The sequence below is a fragment of the Aplidium turbinatum genome, chromosome 11, assembly GCF_918807975.1.
Source record: "Aplidium turbinatum chromosome 11, kaAplTurb1.1, whole genome shotgun sequence".
Taxonomy (NCBI): Eukaryota; Metazoa; Chordata; class Ascidiacea; order Aplousobranchia; family Polyclinidae; genus Aplidium; species Aplidium turbinatum.
This window is the reverse complement of record NC_137482.1, coordinates 6,192,830-6,206,649: the sequence shown is the minus strand read 5'-3', so window position 1 is coordinate 6,206,649 and position 13,820 is coordinate 6,192,830. Positions and strand designations below refer to the sequence as shown.

Below are 13,820 nucleotides of genomic sequence, written 5' to 3'. Positions count from 1 at the left end.
TAGTTCAATTCCAGGCGTAAGCAGTTGGGTAACTGCGACTTTGGTGAGTTCTTTCGTACGTTGTTCAAAACTGCCCGAGTCTGGAATACGTTTCCATCGGTACTCTTTTATCATTATGATGTCACTAGCTGCGAAACAAGGGTTCCCAGCCAAAAATCAGTCTTTTTAACATTGATTCAACGTCTGCAGATGTTAATTATTAATGTTAAGAATGACTGATTTTGTGACGGGGTTGATTATTGCTAGTGTCATGCTTTGTTGGACCGACTTTTTCAACATTCCTAACTTAAGTACGAAGCAGCCGTGAATGAAATAAAGAAACGCAAAAAAATTTCGGTTTGGTTTATGTAAGTTTGCTCTGATCAGTCTTTGCATTGGCACAACGTGTACAGATGTTGTATCAATGTAAAGTTGCATGAGGTATAACTGGAAGGCAGCTGGCAAGATTTGACGTCTTTATATTAATTCAACGTGTAAACACGTTAAATGTATTATGGAAGCTTCAGGACTTCGTGTGACGAGTTTAGACGTCAATATATAAAGAGCAATTTGCGTTTCTCGGCAGTCGAGTGGAGCAAGAATTGACAGCGATAGACACGTATTTCGCCCATGAGGCTGGGTTCTTTTTTGGGTTTTTTTTTGGGCTCTTTTTTTTTTTTTTTTTCTTTTTTAGTATCGTTAGGGCTCCTTAGTATCGCACCACTAATTCATACCACATGGTTCTCAACCGCTGCTTTCGTCAGTCAATTGAATCCTTACCTTTGTGGAAAGAAAAAACTAAACTGTCGACAAGGATATCTGCGTCAGCTGTTTCGGCAAAAACAATCTGCAGTACTCAATAATTTTTATTTGTGATAATACTTTTTCAGAGGAACTTACATTTTAAGCATTACTGGTTTGAACTAATAAGGCGGTTTTATATCGGACAAGCAGCAACAAACAAATTTCCAAAAAATGTTCGGCAATCCGCATCAAACTTCATCTTTTGAAGACTGTAGTTCAACATCGTGACGCAAAATCATTTGCGAAAAAATAAACGGAAACCTTCATACTGCAATGGAAATAGATTTCCAAGTTGAATATTTACAAATGTGAACTCGATGCAACAATAATACTGGTGGAAGGTAAATTATAATGTGATATCATAAATGAATGGATGTTTACATTTTTATTGATATCAAAGTTTTCAACATGGAGCAGTTGTTTTCTTTCGCATACTGAAGGCAGTTGTAGGTTTTTGCTTGTTGTGATCTAGCCACTCAACCCATGCCATGGAATCACGCGGAAACGAATTCAAAACACACAACATATTAGTGTGGTGATACGTATGAAAGGATAAGATTACCAAAAGCCTTAACTTCATAACAACTGAACAACATAACAAACCTGATACCCTGGACAATTTTAAGGGAGTTAAATTTTGCAATGTAATAATACATATATTACTTAAACGGTTATTAGTTAGTTGAAATGCCACCCCTTTTCTCGTTAACTTGCTGAAAAGAAGGCATATTCCTCGTTTGAAAATATGTTCATCATGCTCATAGGATAGGTCAACATAACTCTGAATATTATTACGATTTCAGCCAAAAAAATCTGGCTTTTTGACATTGCTTCAACACGTACAGATGTTGAGTCAACGTAAAAGAGACTGATTTACCGACTAGAAGACTGTTATTGGAACGATGAAGCTATATAAAAATAATGTGGGACAAAGAAAAAATTCACAAAATTAGTTCTCTGGCAGCAAAGAATAATTGTTTTAAAACCAAGAAATGCGACGCAAGTAACGAAATTGCAAAATGTTAAGATAAAGAATGCTTTTAACTTTTTGATTTAGTAAAAATGTCAGTATGCCCGGGCATGTACAGTTGTACACTCGTCAATGGAGATATAAAAAGTCTGCTGTTGAAAGAACGTAAGTGCGCAGCTGTGGCCGGCCACTTGACAGTCGCTATATTTCTATGTACATTGCACTGGGAGGTTCCTGGAGTTAGACATTCCAGGCTTAAACTTCTGGAATTGAATGGTCTTGGCTCTTCAGTAGACCACTGCCCATGCTGAAAAACAAATCGAAATTAACACAAAGTGAGGTAGCGCGTTCTTGATCGGTGGTTTCCAACCAGGGGTTAAAGAAATCCCGAGGGTTCCATTCCTATCACTTTAGGAATAAATACTCAAATTCAAACATTAAAAATTTATACATCGAAGAGTGATTTGCGGCAATGAGTTATACCGAGGCATGGCTTAACATTATCTAAATTCCAGTGGCTAGACAATGCAAAGGGACGATAATTTTTAACAAACAAGCTGTGTTCAAACACCCTGAGCCCAATCATAGTTGGTGGATTATTCATTTTACCAGCTATTCACAAACATATAACAGTGATGGGTAACTACCGAAATCCTTTTCTCCGCATAAAATGTACAGTGTCACACGTTGCAATAACATCGGAACGGGGGCAACATTCATTAGTGTGCACATACGTAAGCCCAGGAATGGGGGTGATTCATAAAGCTGAGATGCAATTCTGAGTGAGTTAGATCATTTTATTCTCAGTCACGTTTACAGTGATAGCATCCGTGACGAATGAGCTGCGTAAATATTGATGACCAACCTTTTAATGATGTGCTCGAACACGAACGATGGCATGATGGTTACAGTGACCGTCTGGCCGCCGCTCAACATAATCTCCTGAATAGCTTTGTCCTGCAAATAAAGTTCTTTTTAGTTTCATTCATACAGCATCAATGGACCGGAACGCTGCACCTAGCCTCAGCTTGGCATAAAAATCTAATCGATTTATGCTCACCAAGTGAAATCCTTTGTATATATTAATTTAATTAATGTTTGCAGACGTTGAATCAATGCAATAAAAATGGATTTTGTTGGGTGGGTGATAAGAAACAGAGGAAGTCGTTTGTAAAACATCAGTATATTAGTTAATATAAATGGCAAAGTGGGTGAAAATTTCCTTTGAAATGATGAAGTACAATTCAGCACAAACCTTCATTCCAATCACACATTGGCCGTTAACTTCACACAAGTTATGCTCGATGAGGAGGCCGTTCCGTGCAGCAGAAGAGTCTTTAACAAGAGATGTGATTTTTCCATCTTTGTAAATAAATCCAACATGTCCAGAACTGTCCTTTTGAAGGGTGATCGTCCGTTCGAACGGTCTGGAACAAGTAAAAGAAAATAACAATCAAACGTTTACGAATCTTGTCACTGAAGTCACACGCTGGTGCCGAATGTGAATGGAAAATTTTGTCCAAGACTTTCTATTGTTACAAAATCTGATGAAAAATTTATGTAAACTCTGAATCTCCCTTGTCACTCCGCCAAGACCCTCATCCAGCCAGCCAGCAAAGCTGTCAATTTTATACGTTAAAACCACGCAAAAACAACAACTTTTGCTATCTGGGAATTGCGCAGTAGAAGGTGAAGATGAAATCTGCATTACTCGGAAAACAACTATAAGTCGGTACTGTAACTGCAACTCGTCTCTCGTTGTTTGTTGTGAGGTAACGGTTACAACTCTGTCACTAGCGATTGCATATCCTTGACGTAATGGACAAACAAAATAATTTTTTATCTTAAAACAGCTGAATAAAAAAAATCTGGTTAGCTAAACGACCATCCATTTTATGCAAAGATGCTGTCAACAGCTTCTTAAAACATTGTTTGAATAGCTCAAGAGGCTTTGACCTACTTGGTATAAATTTTTAACATAAGTTTTAGGTTGTAGGTGATTATTAAGTTTCAGTCACACTAAACGGAAGTACAACTGGTTGAAGATTTCAAAGTGGTGCAAACAAGGAAGAAAGTTTTACTGCTTCAGATAAAAGTAGCGGTTTTGAAGTCGCTCGCTTGTAACCTGCTTTTGTCGAATTGATGAGTAATACAAATGTAAAATATACGTAACGGTTCTGAAATTCAATGTATGGGAAGAGGAAACGCGGTCGTCCAAGAAGAACGTGGAAACAACAAGTGAAGGATGAATTTAAAAAAGTCGGACTGAAGGAGGAAGATGCAAGGGACAGGGTGAAATGGAGAAGAGGGATTAAAACAATTGCTGCGCGGAAACAATCGGCCACCCCCACTAGTGGGGAACAAACCGACGATGGATTATGATGATGATGATGAATGTAACAATAATATTCTAAATCTATTTGTAACAAATGTAACAAAATGTAACTAAATGTAACAAATCTATTTCAGATTTTGTAAGTTGAAGTTGACACAATGAAAAATTAGTTAAGACAAGAATCACTGAATCAGACCGTGCTAACTAACCTGTCTCTGATAGCAAACTCAACCCGCTGTGGGTTGGACTTCTTCAGAATCTTCATCACCTTATCCGTGCTATATCCAGCCAGTGTTTCGTTGTCGATCTGCAAGATCTGATCACCAAATCTGACTCCTCCTTGGGCAGCAGGGGAGTCCTTACTCACATATGCAACAAATATCCCCTGGAATAAAAATAAAAATATATTTGTAACCCATGGTTTGTTTTTTCAAACATGCGATATAATCTAGTACTGTAATACATGATTACAGGGTACCAGTAAGATGTTATTGGGCAATCGCATATTTAAACCAACAAAAAAAAGTTTATATAAACAGTAAACACCTTAAACTTAATTTTTAAATTCACTAAATTTCATCTTTTACAAATTACAATTATTGAATTGGTCACCTTATTGACAGATTTAATTCTCAATCCGAGTTTTCCCTTCCCATCCTTACAAAGAATGACCATCCTTATACCTTGCTTTACTTCGGCCCTATGCATGCCAACTATTCCTTGAGAGCTTATGGGTGCAATCATTCCTAAAACATAAATAGTAAGCATCATCATATAATTTGTAGGAGGAAAAATACTTGTATTGTCAACTGAAGCAGTAGCCTACGTTGTAGAATGTAGATGAGCTGTATTGAGTGAACCATTTCAATTGTTGAGATAAAATTTATACAAAATACAGTACAAAAAAAAAAATTGCCATACTCAGAAAGTAATATTTCCAAGCGCACATTGATAGGGTCTGCTACTATTCGGTGAGTACCTTTTCGGTGAAAGCCTTTTTCGGTGAGAGCCCTATTCGGTGATTTTTTTGAATTTTTTTTTGAAAATTATCGGGTACCGTAGCCTAATTATCATTGTCGCTTTTACATCGTTTTAACGTCGCCAAACGTTGAAATAAGACCCTAACCCTAATTCGTAACCCATAACCCTTAACCCCTACCCTAACCCCAAACCTTAACCCCTATCCCTTAACCCCTAACCCCATAACGGCAATGATAATTAGGCTACGGTACCCAATAATATAAAAAAAAATCACCGAATAGGGCTCTCACCGAAAAAGGCTCTCACCGAATCGGACTCACCGAAACGGGCCATTCCGGCATTTATAAGTGTTGCAAGCCATTAAGGGTGTTCAACTTCGATTTTCGATTCGATTTCGATTAAGGTGATATTCGAAATTCGTTTTTCGTATCGGACATATTCGAAATTATTGCCGCCCTTTCGGCTGAACGCGGTTGAAAGTAACTCGAGTGGCGCGAAATCTGTCTTGTCATATTTTGCAAGCGAAAAAAGACTTCGACGCATGCGCATCTTCGATCACGTGACTATCACACGCTCTCGCGGGTCCAACGGCCAGTCCTGCACCAGGGATGCCAGGTTGGCATTTTTAATGCCAAATTTCACAAATTTCTCTCAAGAATGAAGATAGCTAGGTTGTGCAATAGCAGAAAGTGTAAGCTGAGCTTTGTCGCAGTTTTATCCATTTTTTACCGAATCCATAGGCGCCTAAGCCGTGGGGGCAGGGCCGTAGCCAGACCGCAGAGCAAGGGGGGGGTCAACTTTTTTTAGGGGGGGCCGAAAAAATTTCAATGGGCAAAATCATTATAATTGTAGCTGTTGCTCGAGAATGTTGAGATTTTGCCAAAGGGGGGGGGGGTGGGCGAAATTTTTTCAGGGGGGGGCGAGGCCCCCCCTGGCCCCCGGCTGGCTACGGGCCTGCGTGGGGGCCAGGCCCCTACGCATATTTCTGTGTGGGGGCAACTTTTCTGTGTGGGGGGTTTTATGCTGTATTGATACATAAAACAATAGATGAACTAGCGATCGGCAGCAGGAAAACACTTTTTGAATGCAAACCGCAACAGCTTCGCGATAAATAATCACTAGAACGAGTTGCGATGCTACAATCCAACAACAGACAACAAAATCTGTCATTTTTACATTGATTTAATGTCTACAGACGTTGAATCAATGTAAAAATGACTGATTTTGCTGCCTGGGACATAGCAAAAATCTACCATTTCGTGTCGATTCAATGTCATCAGATGTTGAATACACCCAAAAACAACATAATTTGCTACGTAGACGGAGTGTGTGTTTAGCTTTATGCGCTTGAAAACATACTCGATGTCGCTTTCGAGTCGAAACCTCTGCAGTGAAATGTCGCGGCAGTGAATCGCTCGCTGTGAAAATGAACTTGAAGTGTTTGGGATCCCAGCGACCTCGGCTTCAGCGGAGCGATCGTTTTCAAAAGCTGGCCTGACCGTCACGAAGCTGAGATCCCGACTGATGGGTGACCATGTCGCTTGTGTTCTTAAACACCAACATGGGCCTGGAGCTGTAGACGTTATTTTGTGGGTTTTTTTTTCGCAAATTTTCATCGCTTTTTTTTCGCCTTTTTTAGCGAATTTTCATGTCGTTTCTTTCAATAAAATCACATTTTGCAGTGTGGTGAATAGATGTGATATTCGAAATCGAAATTCGGAAATCGAAAATAAATTGAATTTCGAATTTCGAATATTCAAATAATCGAAATTGAACACCCCTACAAGCCATACCATCTTTTGCACAACCCATGTCCAATCAAACATAATTCAGCAGCAAATCTGGCTTTTCATGAAAGGATAATACAAGCCGGTCACAAAATTGCTTTGCAAACAGCCAAATCAATAGGTATTGATCTGTGCAGAAATGAAAGCTCTAGTGAAGACAAATGTGGCGATTGTAGCACAGAAACAGCACATAAGAATCTTACTCAATAGCTCTGCTATTTGATTCTCTGCCTCACTTTGGTGGTAGTGTCCTTGAGTAAGACACATATGTCGCTTTTTCAGCTACAAAAAGTTTACAATTTTCACATAATTTCTACAGCTAGCAATGTTTAAATAATGCACAAAAAGAGCAACTTTTGCTATGTGGGTTGTTCAAAATGAAAATGGGCCCAATTTAGAATACCAATCTTTTATGCTTCATAGGAAAACAAAGAGGTGCTGTGGCTCAGAGATCAACTACCAAAATGTTAAGTATGATTCGAAAATTCAGAGTTTGTTGAACTAAGCAAAGCAGTGAAAATAAAGTCATAAATTTTGGCATGATCAAAATCAGTCCATAAAACATTATGAAGTTTTGGTCCAACTCTACAGCCTTGGTGATGAGTCTGCAATACCTGGGATTTGAGAAGGCCGTTGATCGATTACAGCTGGTGCTTGATACTGCTGGGCTGGAATCAGTGCAAGATTGTGTTGAACCTCTTCTGAAGTAAGATTCATTCCCATGTACTCATCTAATGACGGATACAAACTTGCCACAGATGATCGACTTCCTGTTAAATTGTAATAATTTTTTTGGAAAATAAATTCAAATCATTTTGTGACTGGCAGCATTGAACATGTGCCAAGCAAAATTAACGTATTATTATAATCTACATTCACGTTATAGCTAACTAAGACATTCCATAACCTTTTTCTGAATCATGTTAGCTTCAGTGTATTTACCACAGGCATGTATATAGTTGTGCTGATTACACTAAACAGAACCTAGAGTGATCTTTGAAGTAAGTTTTGTAAATGAAGTTATCAGAAAGTAATTTGCAACCAATCACACAAAATAATTGTTTTTCAATTTTTAATTACCTGGCTGGTCTGCAATGGGTTCAGGAGGCACACCAGCAGCAGCCATCTCCTGCTGTTGTAAACTTAATGCCATGGCATGATCTTGCTGCTGTTGAGTTTGGGCCTAAAATAGAAAATGTTTGAGGATTTATTACTACTAATTGAAACAAATCTATTTTGTGGCTGTTTTTTATCACATGTGTCTGCAACAGTGAATATCAAAATAGTAATTAATGAAATAAAATACTCGTATGTTGGATTACTCAGCAGTTCTGTTTGATTCATATAATCAGTCTAAAACAGGTTAGTTCAGTGGTTCCCAACCGGAGGGGAATTTCCCACTAGGGGGGAATTTTGCAATTTCAGGGGGGAATTTGGCTATAGGATTGTAAACCTTTTTAAGCCTAGTAAGTTGGCTTGGACTAGGGTGTTAAAGAAGAAATTATTATTAGATTAACTCTCGATTATGCAACTGTGCACTGATATGGATGCAGACCATCACGTAAGCCTACTCCTTTTTCATTTAAATACTGGATGGCTTTCATGAGGAAACGTAACCAAATGAGTGTTTGAGCTCAGAGACGAGTTTAAATTATTTTTTGACCTTTAAATACAATTGGAATTTGTTTCATTGCTGAATGATGGATTAGATTCCTTGCTTATTTGGTTGATATGTTTGGTCTATTGAATAAACTAAATCTGAAAATGCAAGGGAAAAACACCAATATACGATAAATAACTTATTCAATCATCCTCTCCGTTTAAAGCAGATTGCGCACCCACATGGGTTATCTGTATCCATGAGCCATTGACATATTGATACCATATGAATTACAAACTGTACTGCTTCGTTCTGGCTCAAGGCAGGTTGGAAGAGAGTGATTGATTTATTGTCACTGTCATTAGGAGATTGTCTTAAGGTACTAGCAGGCTCTGCTGTCCTGGTTGCTGGGGGACTACGTTTTGTCTGGCCTCTACCTTTCGACCACCCTGGCTTGAGTGGCCTTTGCAAGAGCAGATGCCAGTACCGCTGAGCATTATTTAAAGATGCTTTGGAAGCTTTCACCAGCAAGCTTGATATAATTGAAAGAGAAAAAGTTAGAATGAACAATTGAACATGTTACTATGTTTAAAGAATTATCATCGGTGCTAGTTGTTGACGGCAAAGAACAAGTTCTTCCAGAGTTGGAAAAATAATTGATTTTGCAACATCTCACAGCATTAGAACTGGAATTCATTCGACATTTTCCTGAAATTTATGACGATGAGCTTGATTTAATACGAAATTCATTCACATTGTTGATGGAAAAACTTTCCGATAAATTGCAGGATGAATTTTTAGAACTCAAAACGGATTCTTGCAAGAGACTTATTCAGAGAAAATCAATCACTGGATTTTGGCCATTAATGTGTAATTCTTATTCCAAAGTAGCTGAGAAGTTTCTTTCCATTTGCTTCCACTTATCTAATCTATGCGAATCAGGTTTTTCAAATCTTGCAAATGAAAGCAAAACAGAGAAACAGATTAGACGTGAAGAATGATATTCGTTGTGCTCTTTGCAATACTCTTCCAGCATTCATGAGTTGTCAAAACAAAAAATCACAATTTTCACACAGACTGTTAAATGCAATGACTCTTAAATTTTGAATGTACTGTATTCTTTGAATAAAATACTTTTCAGCAACGTTCTTCATTAATTAAATTATTTTAGTATGAAAAGGAATATTATAGTCTAAAAAGCTTATTACCAGTGAAAGTTTAGTTTATATTCCAAGACTTAGATTACAATATTAATGTAAACGAGTTTTTTACAAACTAAAATTATAGGGGGGGAATTTACATTTGAATATTGACAAAAAGGGTCCACCGGATAAAAAAGGTTGGGAACCACTGGGTTAGTTAATACTTTCAAATCCTTGTCGGTTAATTATTTCTTTGTAAAATAAATAAACGAACAGAATAATTTGACAGACAACAACTCTCCAACACCAAGCGTAAATTTTACTCAATCGATCTCGGTGACTGGGACATCTCTGCAAATAAACAAAACTAATATTAAGCTTCCAAAGAACTTAACTCACGTCAAGTTAGCAAGTCTGAAAATAAACATTTCCATTATCAAATATTCAAAAAACGAATAGCGTACAAGTATATTACCATACCACAACAAAGCAACGGACTCAAAGATTTCTAAGTGTTTTTCTGCTTCTTGCATCTTTTACAAATCATTAAGTTTCTTTTTTGTGTCAACACAATGTTTAGTTGTTTTTTTATTTTTCGACTAAAAGAAAAGGCACTTTTTTATCTTGAGGGCTAAACACTAAGTTGTACAAGAATTAAACTTCAATTGCACCAAGTAAACTTACCCGAATGGCCTGGTCAACTTTCATATCTTCTAATGAAGGATACAAGGACATTTTGATTTCTGTTAAAGCAAGTTTTCAGGTTAATTGCTGCTCAAATATTCAACAAAACACGTTTACTTTCGCAACTTTACAAGTCAATCACAAACTTGGTGTATCTCTTGTCCCTCGTCAGGATATGGTTTGTGCTTTCATAAGAAGAAATGAAGCGGAACCGATTCTTGTTAATACTTTTATGACGTGTTGACGTAAATAGAATTTTTCATGTGATTGTGACGCGCTTGACGTCGCAGCACGTGACTTATATCAAGGAACAGGTCATGAACTATATAGAAGTCCATGAACAGGTGCTGTGGTTTTATTTGATCAGAATAATTTTTTACATCCATCATAAAAGTCTTGATGTGCAAATTGTTTTTGTTAAAATACTTAAGAATTTTGTTTACTCAAGTTTAACACTTTGTGCAAATCTCTAGAGACTCTGAATAATTTACCGCGATAGCCGATAGGTCAGTTGGACCTTGACAATTAAACGGACAGCACCATTTTACAGTATTAGTAGTCCGCCCCGATAGCTCAGTTGGTTAGCGCGTGACTTCTGGAACGAAAAAGCTTCAAGATCAAGCGGCGCTGGCCGCTGGTTCGACTCTCGGGGTGTGCTCTTGAGCAACGCACGTTAAGGACTGCTCTCCATTTAGCGGCATCTAGTGGATAGAATAATTTCCCGGCAACAAGACTTTAACAACCAGAAACTTCACTCTGTCAATCTCGGTGACCGGGCCTGCGGGTAGGCACTTTGACATGGGACAGTTTTCCTTGCGAATCAGCTGATTTCAGTCATGCGACTCAGCACGTGATATTCTGACCGATCTACTCGAAAGATTTTTGATACAAAAAAAATTAAGTCGAAGTATCGCCACAAGCAGCGTGGTCTAACTCTAATGAGTTAAGGTTAGGGAATAGTCATTTCGATTGCGTGGGTTCGATTCCCACCCTCTGCTAATGTTCTTTTGCAACTGAACTGAGTGCAAGAAGGATCTTAATGACTGTAATTAATTGAGTTTATAAGAAAAATTGTCCTACCTTTCTTAACCAATGCGCCTCGGCGCAATGGTGGTAGCTAGTTCGCACGGAAAACTGTCCTATGTCAAAGTGCCTATCGAGCCTGCGTCAGTGATTCAAAGCCTCTACAAGTATGCGAAACTGCCAGGAAGCTTTCCCAGTCCGAGGATAAAGATTCAATCAATCAACGCCCTCCCAGCTTTGCGAACAGTGCTTGAGTAGTAGGCCTAATAGCTATTATCTACACGTCAAGATAAGCAACGCTGGTTTAACTCTAGGTATGCGTTTAAGCAAGGCACCTCAAGTACAACTTTTTCTGTTTGGTGATGAAATGATTTATGGGCAACAAAAAACGTAATCTAAAGGTTGGCTACTGGTTCCCAGTAAATCTTGATGACCAATTGAATCTTCCCGTTTAGGCTGCGTGTTGTAATGCCGTAGGCTATTCTATACCTATATCCACCACTGGTTTATGAACCACTTAGCCCACTCATATGCCACCAGATAGTTCAACGCCGGTGAGATCTTTGTTCTATCCAAAGAAAAGTGCATTCCGGGTACCTAATTGCGGCAGTCAGTTCTAGATTTATGTTTTTCTGTGGTTTTTGAAAGTCGATTGCAAGATTTTTGCTCTCTCGGTCCAAGTCGTTGCGTTTGCTTACTTTCTTTTCGTGTTTTCAATGTCGTTTATTTCGATCTTACTATTTCTCTGATTGCGTTCTTTATGTGTTACCGTACTGTATTTAGTTTTTTTTACCTTTTAGCCTATTGTGTATTCCAGCCCTCGAGTTAATTAACAAGCATGTCTAAAGCAGTGGTTCTCAACCTTTTTTCTTTCGTGGCCCATTTTCTTTGCACAAAAATTCTTATGGCCCAATTTATGCAAGAAAAAAACTGCAAAATAGATTTAAAAACAAAAAAACAGAAGAAAATGTTCCAAAACAGATTATACCGTGCATCAATGAGATGCGTGCTAATATTAACAGGACTATAACATACCAAGCTGTTGAAAACTCGACAGGGAAAGCAAAATGTGGCATCCTTAGCTTCTGAATACTCCTGCCAGAGATAGTCATCAAACCACTGGTTACTTACTGTATTACTTCAGTAGACTTCGTTGAGTTAAATCTGCATTATATCCTTGAAACATTGAATGACCCACTGCTGTATGCACTGCCACCACTCAAGAACAAAGCAAGAGCCAATCTGCTAAACAGCCGGTAACAATTGTTACGTGACAGGCAGCAGGCGAAGTACGTAGAATAGAATCACAAAATCGTAATATTAACAGCAGCAAGAAGAGCAAGTTTAAAATAAAAGAAAACGGCGCCACTGCTAAAAACATATCTGCACAAATTTCAGTAGGCTACCGCTTTCAGTTAGGCTATGACTTGATGGTAATCACAAGGTGGTCTATTACATCATATAGTGTTGTAAAAACTCGACGTTGCTCTAAAACTATGTGCTCAGTCATAAATAAATTAATCGTTTCAATAGATTATTTAGATAAATTTACATTTCTTACCAATTCCTTTCAACACGATTATTTCTCCCTTTAAGTTACAAATTTCTCCTAACGGAGCCAAGTGGCTCTCTTTCAGAACCACGCTGTTGTAGTTGCTTAAAATTAAAGTTCGTATATCATGCAACAGACGGCATTGATTAGGCTACAGCTACATTACGCCACCAAAATTCAGAGGTGGGCAGTAGCGCGCTACTTTTTTGGTAAAAGTAGCGGCGCTACTTTTTAGTTGGAGTAGTGGCGCTATTTTTATTCCAAAGTAGCGGTAGCGGGAGAGGCGCTACTTTTTTTCAGTCGCACTTCCGCTACCCGCTACTTTTTAATTTAAATTTTAAAAAAATGCTTGTTTTTTTTGCAATACTGGCGTGGTTAAGCAGCTGTATAATCGGCTTGGTTGCAAAGTTTCGGTCTTTTCTAGCTGACGTCAATTTCTTCGGCGAATATCTCGGTGTGATGAAGCCTATCTGCCAGGCTTTAGAGATTCTCCAGGGCGAGTCCAAGGCATATTACGGAGTCTTGCTTCCAACCATCACAATTTGCGGGAAGAAGTTGACCGAGATCAGTGACCTGTGAGGAGTTGAAAGTCCTTGAAGGGGTCGTCGTCGTCGTGTGAGCTTCTGGGGCCAAGGGTCTATCCTTTTACCACCCCAGATTCACGATGTTCCCGGACTACACTGGAAGGCTACTAGAGAGCAGCCAGTCTTTGGTTTCATCATCCATGACACGCAGACCTTCCACTCCGTTAGGTGACTTGAAGATGGAACAGTCATTGATAATGTGGTCTGCGGTCAGTTCCTCGGTACCACATTCACAGGAGGAGGAAGAGGCCATTCCCCATGGTGCATGGTTGAGCGGAAAAGCCCGACGCCCGTACGAAGACGGTTGAGGCGCACCCATGCCTGTCTAAGTAGTGTTATAGGCCGATGAGGCATGTGTCGGCGTCGGGGATGAACGAAT

At 38.7% G+C, this 13,820-nt stretch overlaps 1 protein-coding gene across 1 annotated transcript; it reads right to left on the bottom strand.

Moving 5' to 3' along the window:
* Positions 1–832: 832 nt before the first annotated feature.
* On the bottom strand, positions 833–10,454 carry LOC145780129 (syntenin-1-like). The gene is made up of 8 exons (XM_082591838.1): positions 10,283–10,454; positions 7,937–8,039; positions 7,471–7,626; positions 4,701–4,834; positions 4,298–4,473; positions 3,009–3,180; positions 2,619–2,710; positions 833–2,060 (listed from the first exon to the last, which is right to left on the bottom strand). Exons 1-8 carry the CDS (start codon positions 10,331–10,333, stop codon positions 2,009–2,011), a joined length of 936 nt encoding a protein of 311 aa, XP_082447964.1. The 5' UTR covers positions 10,334–10,454; the 3' UTR covers positions 833–2,008.
* Positions 10,455–13,820: the final 3,366 nt, after the last annotated feature.

Coding starts and splice junctions, on each gene's coding strand:
- LOC145780129 (XM_082591838.1), bottom strand. CDS start 10,333: ATGTCCTTGTATCCTTCATTAGAAGATATGAAAGTTGACCAGGCCATT. Junction 8,040..10,282: donor AAGTTGACCAGGCCATTCGG/GTAAGTTTACTT, acceptor TTTCTATTTTAG/GCCCAAACTCAACAGCAGCA. Junction 3,181..4,297: donor GAGTTTGCTATCAGAGACAG/GTTAGTTAGCAC, acceptor TACTTGTTCCAG/ACCGTTCGAACGGACGATCA.